The sequence below is a fragment of the Macrobrachium nipponense genome, chromosome 30 (genome assembly GCF_015104395.2).
Source record: "Macrobrachium nipponense isolate FS-2020 chromosome 30, ASM1510439v2, whole genome shotgun sequence".
Classification (NCBI taxonomy): domain Eukaryota; kingdom Metazoa; phylum Arthropoda; class Malacostraca; order Decapoda; family Palaemonidae; genus Macrobrachium; species Macrobrachium nipponense.
Window position 1 is genome coordinate 55,288,569 of NC_087218.1, and position 13,048 is coordinate 55,301,616.

The 13,048-nt window shown below is 36.9% G+C and overlaps 1 protein-coding gene across 4 annotated transcripts in view; it reads right to left on the reverse strand.

The window, feature by feature from the left end:
- Positions 1-306: 306 nt before the first annotated feature.
- Positions 307-13,048, reverse strand: part of LOC135202542 (protein enabled homolog) — a 269,259-nt gene continuing 256,517 nt past the window's right edge. For all 4 annotated transcript variants that reach the window (XM_064232013.1, XM_064232014.1, XM_064232015.1 and 1 more), the window contains one exon: positions 307-11,724. In XM_064232013.1, the coding sequence (XP_064088083.1) occupies positions 10,295-11,716 (1,422 nt within the window). In that variant the 5' untranslated portion in view covers positions 11,717-11,724 and the 3' untranslated portion in view covers positions 307-10,294. The remainder of the gene's footprint in view (positions 11,725-13,048) is intronic.

Consider the following 13,048-nt stretch of genomic DNA (forward strand, 5'->3'; position numbering starts at 1 on the left):
GGTAAACACTAGTAATTTAAAGCAATTTTCATTCCTGTGCACAATGCCTCTTAGGTCTTCAGGTATACGTATTTTGGTTGAGTTAACTTTGTGTAAACAGATTTACATGCATTGGTTTAAATTCCTCATTCCACAGAACTCAGAATGTACATTTGGATTAAATTCTTCACTCCATAGAACTTAAAATTAGAATATACTTTTGTTTTTACCATAAAGATGGTTTAAATTCCTCATTCCATAGAACTCAGAATATACATACTTTGGTTTTTTCTATAAAAAAATAGTGGAAATAAACAATAAACAGAATTAATTTTCATTATTTATTGAAGACATCATACATAATATAAATTCACTGTAAAAGTCAATATAAACACATTAATACAAATACTTAAATACTGATCGGTTGTTAAAATCTATTTACTACAACAATTAAAAAGCCTCAAATGTCAACAGAATGAATTGTGAAACTAGAAACTATTTACAACACAGTATTATTAGACAAGTACATTTGACAAAATGAGCTGATTCATGCTTACTCTTGGCCGCAGTGTTCAATTATAACTAACTCTGAATATTATCAGCATTCAATTCAGGGTTTCCTAGTGCAGTTAGTGTGATGGAAAGTACAGCAGTAGAGTTACAGTTATTGATGCAGCCTTAGGAGAAGTCCATACATGCATGTGATATCTTTTACATGCATTTGATATAAAGATACAGTAGAGAAAAAGAGTGGCACTACTCTGTGTATATGTGAGTGTAGAGTACAATTAATGTGATCAGAAGTGTCTGTGCAGTCTTATTAAAAAGTATACATGCATGTGATACAGATAAACAGTAAAGCAAAACAATTAGCAAATGTATGAGTATTTTATTTTGGTGATAAACTTTATCTGAACGTGTTTGTGTAACCTTATCTCATTGTTGATTATTTGTGTATCACTAACAGCTTTTCCAAGATTTCACTATTTGTAATGGTACTACCATTTTGACTTAAGCAACAGAAGTTATTCAAAATTGCAATGCCTTTAATACATAAAATACCTGTGCCTTAAGATACATAATTTATAATTTGCTTCATATAGAACACACTATGTATACTTGCAAAATTGCTCAAGTAAAGGACATTAGTACTTTTATTTCAGTGTTGGAAGATCAGATAGGTATCCCACTTGTTGGGTGTGATAGGATTACGTATTGTGTTTTTTTTCAGCACTTGCACAGTTGTGGACTCATTCTCAAGTGAACAAATGAAAAAGAAACTTGCTAAATCCCTCAATGACTATTCTTGAGGAACTTTGGACAATTTCCAGTGGGTTGCGAGTCTCCAAGTAATTAAATGTACATATCAATATGACTATATGAGTGCTGTTAACTTTGAGAAAATTTCTGGCAAGTGTAGTGCAGTTAGGTCAAAGAAACATAAGAGATTGGTTCTTTATTAAGAAGCTGAGCAATGAAGGGCCAAATGCCAATATTATTGCTAGGACACTCACGTTTAATAGTCAAGTGAGTACCTACTTATTGTTATCCACAAGGTGAGGAGGCTGTTTATATAGATTGCAACTAGAGGATAACCAAGATGTCAGTGCCCCAGCCAGTGACTTTACACCCAATTCATATGGGCTACGGATGTGAAGGGAGTAGTGAGCCAGCAGGTTTCCCAGATTGCAATAACCATGGTTCATTAGTCTCAAGTATCTTTGGCTGTGAAGAGGTTTGTGTAGAAATGTTACCCAGAAGCTCCTATTAACTAGATTGTTTGTACAGGTAAAGGCAAGCCAGCATATCCTACAAATGTTTACAACAAAGGCTTAACATTTGGTTCATACACCTGAACTGTCAAGTTGTGGGACCAGATTAGAAAGGAACTTTTCTTGCAAGCCTCATGTGTGATGTTACTGTAGAGAAAAACTGATGAAGTTGCTAAGTTGTTCTTCAGTGCCCTAGAGTAATTAAGTTTGTGATAATGATTATGTTATCACAGCCATTCAAAATGTTATCTGATGAGGAAGCTGCCACATTGTACTTCACTGCTCAGCAAGAAATAGATTTGTGATAATGGTTACTGCACCTAATCAGACTTGAAGAAAATTGATAGGATGAACCCCCTCTAGAAGATATTTAATATTCCCCAGTATCCTTAAGAACTGGATTTGTGACAATGGGTACAGCACCAAATTAGTCTAGAATAAGGACCAATGTAGTATATGCTCCAGATGATGCTGGGCACAGGAAAGTTAGAATACATGAACTTTCACCTTGGCATTGCTTTTCAAGATATGAAGCCATGTCCCTTCTGACATGTTCAATAAATCCTGGGCTTGTTAAAGACCACAACTCCATACAGTTAATATTTGGAAGGCTAACTGTAAGCTTTCAAGTGATGACAATCATCCATCATAGCTACAGGTATATTCTTCCACCCCTTTGGCCACCTGAAACCAATTCCTATCCATTTGAGATTATAGAGAACTTGTGACAATATTGAGGCAGTGCTTATACCGTGTTATCACACTCAATGTAGCCAAGGACAAAGGCATAATTTCTAAACTAGTAAGTCCATGCCTATCAATAAAGTACGTATGAAGAAGAAACTGGTCAGTATCTTACTTAATTATACCAAAACAGTGGAAAAGGTCTATAGGAATTTTAATCTTTTCTGTGGAACACAATCTGCAGGAAGAAATGGGGCTCTCAGTTCTTTGGCAAAGCCAGGCATCCATAATGTTAACATCAGCTGGTTGCCCAAGATCTGTTCCCAGGTGATGAAAAGGATATTATGTACTGAGCCACTCGTCAAAACTGTATTATATTAATTAAGCAGAAGCTCCCAAAGTAGTTTAGCATTCTGTGTTTTCAGGCATTCTAGTACTTGACTTCAAAGGCAGAACCAACACTTCAGGCAGACCTATATTCAAGACCAAGGCTGAAGCCTAGTAAGTGGATTCGATGGCATTCATTGAATTGCCACATGATGTAAAGCAGCATTGATTCTAGGCAACCCACAGAGTTGAAACAAAAGTACCAACTAGGCATACCTACATTCAAGACTAAGGCTGTAGCCTAGCAAGTGGATATTGCCACATGATGTAAACCAGCATTGATCCTAACCAGCATCGATCATAACCAACCCACAGAGTTGAAACATCAGTACCAACTAAAACCAACCCACAGAGTTGAAACATCAGTACAAACTAAAACCAACCCACAGAGTTGAAACATCAGTAACAACTAAAAAGTTCAGTGATGAGGAAACATATTCATGTTTGTCTTAAATGGTTAAGAAAAGGCAAAGATTATCTGCAAGTCACATATGGTTAAGAAAAGGCAAAGATTATCCGCAAGTCACATAATACTAATAAAAGAATAGTAGCGGGAGCACTCATCAGACAGTTGGATATTTTCCAATGACACAAGGCCTTCACCTCCGAAGATATTATTCACCAGTTAATATGCCTGACAGCTAATCTAAATACAATTGGCCAGCAAACAACTTAATTAACTATACAATAAGAAGAAGACTCCTTCAAGAAATGATGATGCTCAAGGAAAACCCCCAGACTGACAGTTTCCATTTTAATTGCCACTTTTAAAAATTTGGTATTTGTACTTTTATGTCTGTAAACTTTGTGATTTTTTCTCAGTACAGCTGAAGAGGACCTTAGTGAATGTCAAAAGCTCCTGTTTTTTATGTACTCACCTTAAATTTTTCTTGTATAAAGTGGCTTTTTCTTAACCAGCCAACTAGAGTACATACTTGTGCATACTAGTTAAAATACAGTCCATTAGTACTGTAATTAGATGAGTTTTCCATACTTCCAGTCAGAACAAAAGTATGATTGTTGCTGGCTAACACAGCCAATTCTCCAACTGGAACAATAATTGAGGGGTCCAGACTGCACCATTCCACTCCCAGCTGATGTAAATTCACCTGCTTTGGTTCCAAACATAAACTATGATTAACTCCTGGTATACATCCTATTCAGAAAATTCCTGACCCCTATAATATGTTGCTTGTTAACAGAATATGTTGCTTGTTAACAGCAACCATCTGAAGCCAATAGGAAAGTCCAGGTACCCTTACCCATCTCAAAGATATACCAAGGACACCACATATGTGGTGAAAGTGGTCTAAAAAAAAGTTTTACTGACAACATGTGCACTGTTTGTGAATGGGGAGAAATATGCCAGAAAAATAACCTCACATTCTATATAATGCACTTATTTGTGATGATCGTATAATGTAGAAGGAAATTAAATCAGCAAACTCAAACATCTCGCATCTGGTTCCAAGGATGGTGCCTTAAAATGATACTAAAGAATGTCAAGTCATTACTTGAAGCTCGAGCACAGCTGGCAGAGTCTTGACTGATCTCTGTAAACTTGCATCAGTTGGTACAAGTTCCCTTCAAACAGAAAGTTGAAGGAATTTAAGAAGTTTGACTGGTGAGTTAGGAGTCTTAAGATCTCACTTGGCACCAGCAGAAGTTTGACTGGTTTCCATAAATGTGTACCACACCAACAATATCCAAGAAAAGGGACAATTGATATATGTAAGTTTCCTTGAGAAGAAAAAGCTGAGGGAATGAATGGGTTTGACTTGTGTAAGGTTGCTGCCACTCGTGTCAAGTTGGGAGGCTAAGATCTCACTCATCACTGGCCAAAAATGGCCAAGATGGCAATTGATACAAATTTCCTTCAAAAAAAAAATTGAAGGAAAGTCAATGTAATGACTATGACTCATGAAGAGTCACGTCAGGTTGGGTGGTTAACATATCCCTCATTCCCAGCCACTGCTTAGTTAGTTTTAGCAACTAATGTACACTGTATCTGGTTCACAGTTCTTCCATCCTTCAAGAAGCATGTTGGTGCAAGCATAACAACAAAGGTTCGTATATTGTAAGAACACAAAAAAGCATACAACATTAAATTCATATAAAGTACAATTATTGAATTCTGTTTTCATTCTTTGGTGATAATAAACATTCCTGAGTTACAACCTAAGTTATTTGAAATTTCAGTATTATGAAGTCTCAGGCTCCTATATCAGTATTACGGTGTTCTTTGAGCATCTTATACTTTCAGCATTGGGAAAGTGGTCAACAAAATTTTTGTAATTATAAAGAAAAAACAAAAGCTACAAAAATGGTAAAAAAATCTGAAATTATCAAAAAGGATCTGAAATGTAACAGTAACGTAACCAAGTTTAAACAAAGTAGACTACTGTTATGAATAGCTACTTTTAAGAGATATCACAACCCTAAAATACACTATGATAATAGAACATTACAAATATACAAGTTGTTACTGAACACAAAAATGAAAGGTTTTGAAGTTAATTCTGTAATACAGTAGAAAATGAAGCACCAATGTGTAAATTATCATGAAATAATCAACGTACAGAGTACAGTATTCAAAATATTTCTTTAACTGGCAGTGTTTAAAATGAAAAGTTTCTAAGGTATATTGTCACTCAGCTCACATTATTAAATATGGTTAGTATTGACAAACTAATCCTAAATATATGTTAAGCAACTTGAACTTGAGTACTTGAACATGAAAGGATATACCCTCTACATTCATGAACTACAAAACTTGACAGTGCAACACAAGTGGTGCACATCAGACATTTTTAACTTCTTAAATTCTGTGAGAAATTTATACTTCCTTGAGAACTTTATACTTCCTTTGATTTGACAGATTCACTGATCAGTTAATGAAGTTGTCACTACAAAATATATGAGACATGCTACCTTTCACAGACTTTTACATATAAATGTTTTGGAACTCAACTGAAGGTTGCAGTTACCATTGCATGGAACTAAAATGACTATGTTATGAATTTAACTTCTCAGTTAACTACCAATTTTTTTCTTTCCTTGACAGTTTCAACGTCTAGAGTGGAAGGACATACCTGTAATTGTTATCCTTATGTGTATGGATATTGTAAGGAGTTCTTTGGAAATTGTACACAAAATTAATAAAGAAGTATAATGTTGCAGAGTTCACTACATGACCATTTTACTTCACTACATGACCATTTTACTTCCTTTGGTTAATATTTTCAACTTGATTAATCATTGCAAGATAGTTGTACTCTGAATTATGAGTCTCTTGAGATTTAAAAAAATCACTGCATACAGTACTTCCATTATTTCTTGATGCAATGTTGATAACTTACATTCCAGTGCTTTCAGGTATCATAGTTCAAAAATCATTTTAATACAAAGCAGTATTTCTATAAACTAAACTGGTCTCCTAGTATGAACTCACTTTAAAGAGTAAATAATTTTCTCAAAAATGTGTACAATACCATTACATTTTAGGAATACATGACACTTCATCTTTTCAACACACTACACATTTCTTCTACAATAGTAGGCATGAACAGCTGCTTTTGTTTAGTTTTCTTTCATGAGATACAGGTGTAACAATAGAAGACAATTTTATTTTTACAAAAATCACGACTGAACAATATATAGTTTATAGTAGTATATATATATATTCATCTATATGCACCTCTTGAAGCAGGGAAACAATTTCTGAGCACCTCGCATCAAATACCTCTACGTAGAAATCTACCTTTCTAGCTGCCAGACCTTCACCAAACCAGTACAGTACAATAGAGCATCGCAGTGTCGTAAAAATATGACCAGAGGAGAGCATCATCCTTCAATGTTCCAGTTTCCCTTGCTACTGTCTCTCTCTACTACCACAATTAAAAGACAAGATGGAAATCATAATGGCTTGGTTAGTTAAGTTTACGTTGGCAAAAGTGCCTTCTCACTTCGATGTCCAAGGTTATTTAAACAATCAGTGATATCATAGACAAACATTCATGAATTACCTCAAGTTACTGGGTCTTTGTATGAACTCTGGAACAACAAATAAAGCTATTTTGTACCAAATGAAAGGTTTTAAGTTTTGGCTACAATATAACTAGAAAGCAGTCCAGATGCCACTCAGGCAATCAAAGTCTGAAATAATGCATCCAGTGTTAGGAGAGGTACAAAAACTAGGCACCCTCTAATTTCTCTACAGTAGTACTCAAAACTTCCTGTCCATGATTGACATAATACAGTACTTCTAAATCCAGTGTGTGTGCCTAAAAAGCATAATTGTACTTTTAAAATTTTGCTACTCAAGACACCTACAAATGCACAATTATTTAACTCTGAAGCAGCTGTCTGCAGGGACATTTATCTTAACTATGTTAAATCTGCCAAGAAATGATTGCAAACTTGTATATTATATAGCTCACCTGAAAATACTGTAACTCGCAAAAGAATCAGTCAACAAAGGATGGATACAGACAGAACACCTATCTGCAACTGCTAAGTAATTCAGTGCTGCTGTTTAAACGAAGGGGTGAGAGAACAGGGGAAAAACATGACGATGCTAACGAGCAGTACTGCAACCTACTATTACTACTACTTTTGAGACTTGGATTAAGTGCAGGGCTATGTTCATGTATCTAGCTGTAACCTCTTATGGTAAAACTAAGGAGGACCTAATGCCTAAAAACATTTGATATCTTTTATTTAGTTTAGAACCCCTTTTATTTTTTTCACCATGGCATTTTCTGGATACATAAGCCATCCATGCTATTGGTTTGACATCTATGGTACTGTGTTAAACTTATTCATAGAGCCTACATGAAACACAGACAAAGGGTACCATAATATATACCTTTTGGATGAAGGAAAGTCATGTTTGCCATTGATACCAATATCAAACTACAGATAAGGGTATAATGCACTTGAATTCCTTATAACTTAAGTGTCTCAAAAACCAAATACGCTTCAACTCTGGTACCCGTTGACATTTTTGGTAAGAATGTAACAAAGTTTAGGGGACCGAGGCTACTCTGACTAGCTGGTTATCAGTGGGGCACCGGGTATGAATACGGAAGCTACCGACAGTCTGTCCTGGCTAATCCTAACTTAAAAAGGTCAACAACGCACAAACTCCACTATAATTGAAGTGAGTCGTCAATAGACTCTTGTAACACTTTATACTTCAGTTGCACATATCAAAATTCCTCATAAGTACTAAATACTTTAACGAGAGATTCAAGACCTTTCACAATCCTGTATTCATCCAGAATTATAAAAATACTATAAATGTATGAATTCAACAGCCTAAGTGTTAATCACCGTACAGGGTACATAAATGTACTTCCAAAGGCAAAGGGCAGTGATTGTTCGCACTTCCATTAGTTTGTTGTTTGAATCATATTATCAAGTCTTACAACATTATTAGTCCAACCTCTCCATCAAAAATATTTCCAGATTTAAGTCTTAGGATTCACATGACTTTAAATAACACAGGAAAGACTTAACTAGTCTTACTAATAGTTTGTTGGGGAGAGACATTTCTCTTACATTTTCACTCGAGTTACAAAAAACTTAAAAATTCCTTCATAGACATGAAGACTAGTTTGAGTCTGGAAATGAGCAATTATTGTTTAGGCAAAAAATTTATATAAAAAAACACATTTATGATACTCGGTGTCCAATGTAGAAATGTTAAATTTTGAAGTGATGTTCATATGATATTGGTTCTCTTAACATTGACAATAAATTAAATACAGTATTAGCAAACTCAGTTTCCATGAAAAACTACAAAAAATAGTAAAATTGATAAAATCACAGTAAATACAATAAGGAATGTAATGCAGAATTTTTTTGTTTTGAACAAGCAAATATTTTTGAGAACCTGTCAAATATTAATCCACATTTAGGCTCCAAAGCTTAGCTTTTACTAAAAGTGTTCAATTTTATGACAATTTGACTACCAATCTGCTGGTTAAATGAGCAGTGTGGCAATTAGGAAGATAACCTACTAGTCTCATAAATCAAAAAATGTCTCCTCTTGATACTACCATGGGTAAGCCTCAAGTCTCATTTGTCAAATGTTCTCTTCTTGGTACTGCCAGTATATCAGTAATGGCAGTTTAACCAGACCACTGGTGTAAAAATCTGATCTCTAAAAGGGCTTGCCTATAGGTTTCTTAAATCAAAATTAGATACGTACAGAGAATACTGAAGTTTTGCTAAACAACAAATTATTTGTTTCCAATACCTTCATCCATTAGCAGTTGATTAATATTGGACGTTTCATCTACAAAAGGGAAGCGGCACACAAAGGGTGTCACAATACTGACACTCAAGATATGCCCTGTTCTCATGTGGGATAATACCACTTTCTCTACTGATGGCCATCACAACAGCACCCCTACACCTGTCCATCTCAGATGAGTCTGAGCCAAGAATATTGTACAGTAATATAAATTTCAACAACATGAGACCTTGTTCCTCCTACTGCCATTCAGCTCATCTCACCAGAGATCAGCACTCTGTGAACCTGTCTAGCCAGGTATTAAGGTTCTGTTATTCGAATTTGTATGAACATCTATCAATAAATTCGATTCTGTCCTCCAAAAAGTTGAGGCTAAACATATTCACAATCATGTATAAAAAGATACAAAGACAAAACTACCAAATATATCTGGACTGTACATTTCCATTCAACTTTTCTATCACTAAAGACTTCAATTCCCACATCGTCTTGAAGCACATTTTCACTTCTGTTCTGTGAGCTCATTTCATGAATTTCATAATTACTTAACTCAATTCACCTTTGAATGGATTTATAACCAGAAAATTATACGTAATACATCACAGTGTAGAAAGAACTGCACAAAACAGTCAAATTGCAAATCCATACTTGAGTGACAGCTAATCAGGACAATACTAAACTCAATTATTAGGATGTTGAAACATACTGATGGCCTGATCTAAATCCGATTATTACAGAATCTATGCAACATTGGAATGCTGTGCTATCTACTTGCCATTAAATGACATTACTAAGTAAATAAATAGTTTGTGATACCACTGTTAAATAGCTGTTGTGAACAACATAACTAACTTACTTGGAATGATTAATATTTCATTAGTGAACACCACTCCAACAACAGTATATTTGATTTTGTAATATGAATCTCTTACAACTAAAAATGAAGCATCCATGTTACCAGATATCCGCTGATCCCTTCAATTATACTGTGGTGACTTATGACCTATAGGATCAGAGAGGGCTGACTGAACAGTAAAATGATGAGGTGTTGCACAGATTATCACAGTAAAACAGCCAAGTAAAGACTGTGGAGATGAGGAAAAACAGCAATACACTGCGAACAAATGACAGTATTCACATCACTCTTTTTCCACCCACAATTAAAGATGGCTGCAGACTAGTAAGTACTATATAGGGCATGCCAATATTATGGCTAAGTCTTGGTGGAAGCAACTCGTGAAACATACGTGCCCTGTGCCTTTTGGCAGTTAAACAGCCACTTAATCACACGTGCATTTTTTTCGACAATAGAGGGCTCTCCAGTTCCCCTTAGGGGCAAAGGTGGCCCAGGTCCTGGCCCCGATATTCTTCGCCCATCATCAGAGTCTGAGCTACCACGTCGGCCCCCAAGTGGCCCAGATTCTTCAGAAGATACTTCTTCAAAATATACTGGAGGTGAATGAGGAGACGCTGGTGGAGATTTGACCTGACGATACGTGACAGAGTCTAAGCCCATTGACTCAAAGAAAGCTTCCAAGTCCAAAGGGGCTAAGGATGGACGAAAATCTTCATCCCATCGTCCTCGTTCATGAGTCACGTCAGACCTTGATCTTAGAATGGGCCTCCTCCTACCTTCCTCACTATTACTAACTCCACTTCCAGCTGCCCCATAAGCAGACACATCACTGTCTGAAGAACGGCGACCATCATTTGGCATGAGTGTTCCAGCAGAAGCAGAAGCACGCGACAGATGCCGAGTACAGTGCTCCTGAGGTGGCGGTGGTCTTGCTGGTGGCCTATCAGGGGAACGTTCCGGTGGTGGAGGGGGGTCACGAAACATGCGTGGTGGTCGAGGAGGAGGATCTGGGGGTACAGATACTGAAGGTATTGCACCTGGACACGAAGGGCGACGACGTCCACTAGTACCTCCTTCAGAATCCGTTTCCACTGCAGGTGACGATGCTCGATTCAAGTCAGGCAGTGACTTATGTGCAGTGACAGTTGCAGGCTCAGCACGAAAAGTACCCGAAGGAGAAGACTTAATATTCCTTCGTGGGGTTGGTGGGGGGATTTTGGCATTTGATTCACTGGGTGACGTTAGATGGGATGCTAAATTCTCCCTCGAATCTGTATTAAGAAGGCGGCGTAATTTCATTTGAACATCATCCCCTTTGTCACCCGGACCATGAGAGAGAGACCTCCTCAAATCACCACTACGACAGTTCTGCCCATCCGGCCCTCGGCCTCTGATGCGTGGTGTCACACGGGGTGAGCGAGCAGGCAATGGTGGAGGCTGTGCACCCAAGGAAGAGGGGCCTGAAGGGGGCATTGGACGTGATGGCGATATTCCGGAATTGATAACATTACTCTGATCTCCTAGGGCATGACGCCTTTCTGGAGCTGGTGATGGCCGTGATACGTGGAGTGTATGTGATGGAGCACTAAGAAATATATTCGGGTTTGAAGATATCTGCAGACGTTCAGGTCTCGCGGGCGACTGACGCGTGCCCAGGACATGGTCGCTTTTGACATAACGGGATTTACTTTCCTGTAGCAGCTGGACTGCTGTCTTGTTGCTCCCACCTGCACCCCACCATCCAGGTCCCACCACCATGCCTCCCCAGCCCATCGACATTACGTGATCTGGAAAAATGAGTGCAGTCATTAGCACAGTTTTCATTACAATACATAAATTTATTTCAAAGATACATAAAACAATTTACAATATTTACAATGATATTAATTTTCCATTACAAAATTTAATTGCATTTCAAGGAAACAAAAAATTTTTTACATTTTAAATAATTTTATAGTGTCTCACAAATACTAATCACTTAATTTTAATTATGCCTTCAAAGAGCTTAACAGTGGTTGCCTAACTGGTCAAATAGAGTTTAGCTAAGGAAAGAGACCTAACTGTTGATGAGAACTGTGTAGAGTACTAACACTCCAAACATGGTAATAAGGAGTAACAAATTTCTCAATGCCTAATTTACATTACTCAGATAACAGTCCTACAACTTAGTGGGTAAAACATACAATGATGTCAGTAAGATTAATTAACATCTACATCAGTCCTATACTGCAACCACTAAACTAGACTACAATGTCAATATTATATTAAGTTTCAGAATATTTGTCAAAAACTATGGTCTAAAGTCTTCAACTTACCCTTTTTCCCATGACATCCAGCACACTCCAACAGGTTTTCGTTCTGCTACTTCCATATCTACAACTTTTTTGACAGCCATTCATCCATTCTCATAACATGTTCAGACCATTTTGATTTTTGTGATCCTATCTTATTTCCCAGCTACTGGTTATCTCTTCTGTCTCCCACTCTTACTTAACATTATTTGAGCCCACTTTTTCGAGATCTCCATTTTCTTTAAAAGATATTCCCGGTTCTGATTATAGTATATTCATCAGTAGGATAATCACTTCTCTATTCAGTTAACCCAGGATGTTGGAACTTATTTCCTTATGGCCCTCTTAATACCTGCTTCACAGTCTGATGTGTCCCCCAAGGTTACAGAGATGTTTTACCCCTCCTAAAACCTGCCTTTCTACCACAACATGGTGCTCCATCAAATCCTCTTTCCCAGGAACCAATTTTAAGCCTCAAATTCCTTATTAGGGAGGCGTGTCACATAACATCCATAATGCATAAAGTGAACTAAAGGTTGCCAAAAATTCCAGAAAGTAAGGGAGGTAACCTGGTTGTAATTTTTCCATGCTGACAATCTAACTCTGCCGTCTTACGGGGTGTTGTGCTTTCTTCATAGTGCTTTCTAATGCACCATCTGGCACTAGAGGCACGCAACTATATACTAGACATAGAACAGCGATTGCCAATTATAGGACAGTTTGAAAGGATGATGATAGACAAGCATAAACATTAAAATGGCAAAAATATGAAAATGTACCTATAAGTTTAAAATATTTATTAGATAAGGGGCCCCCCCCA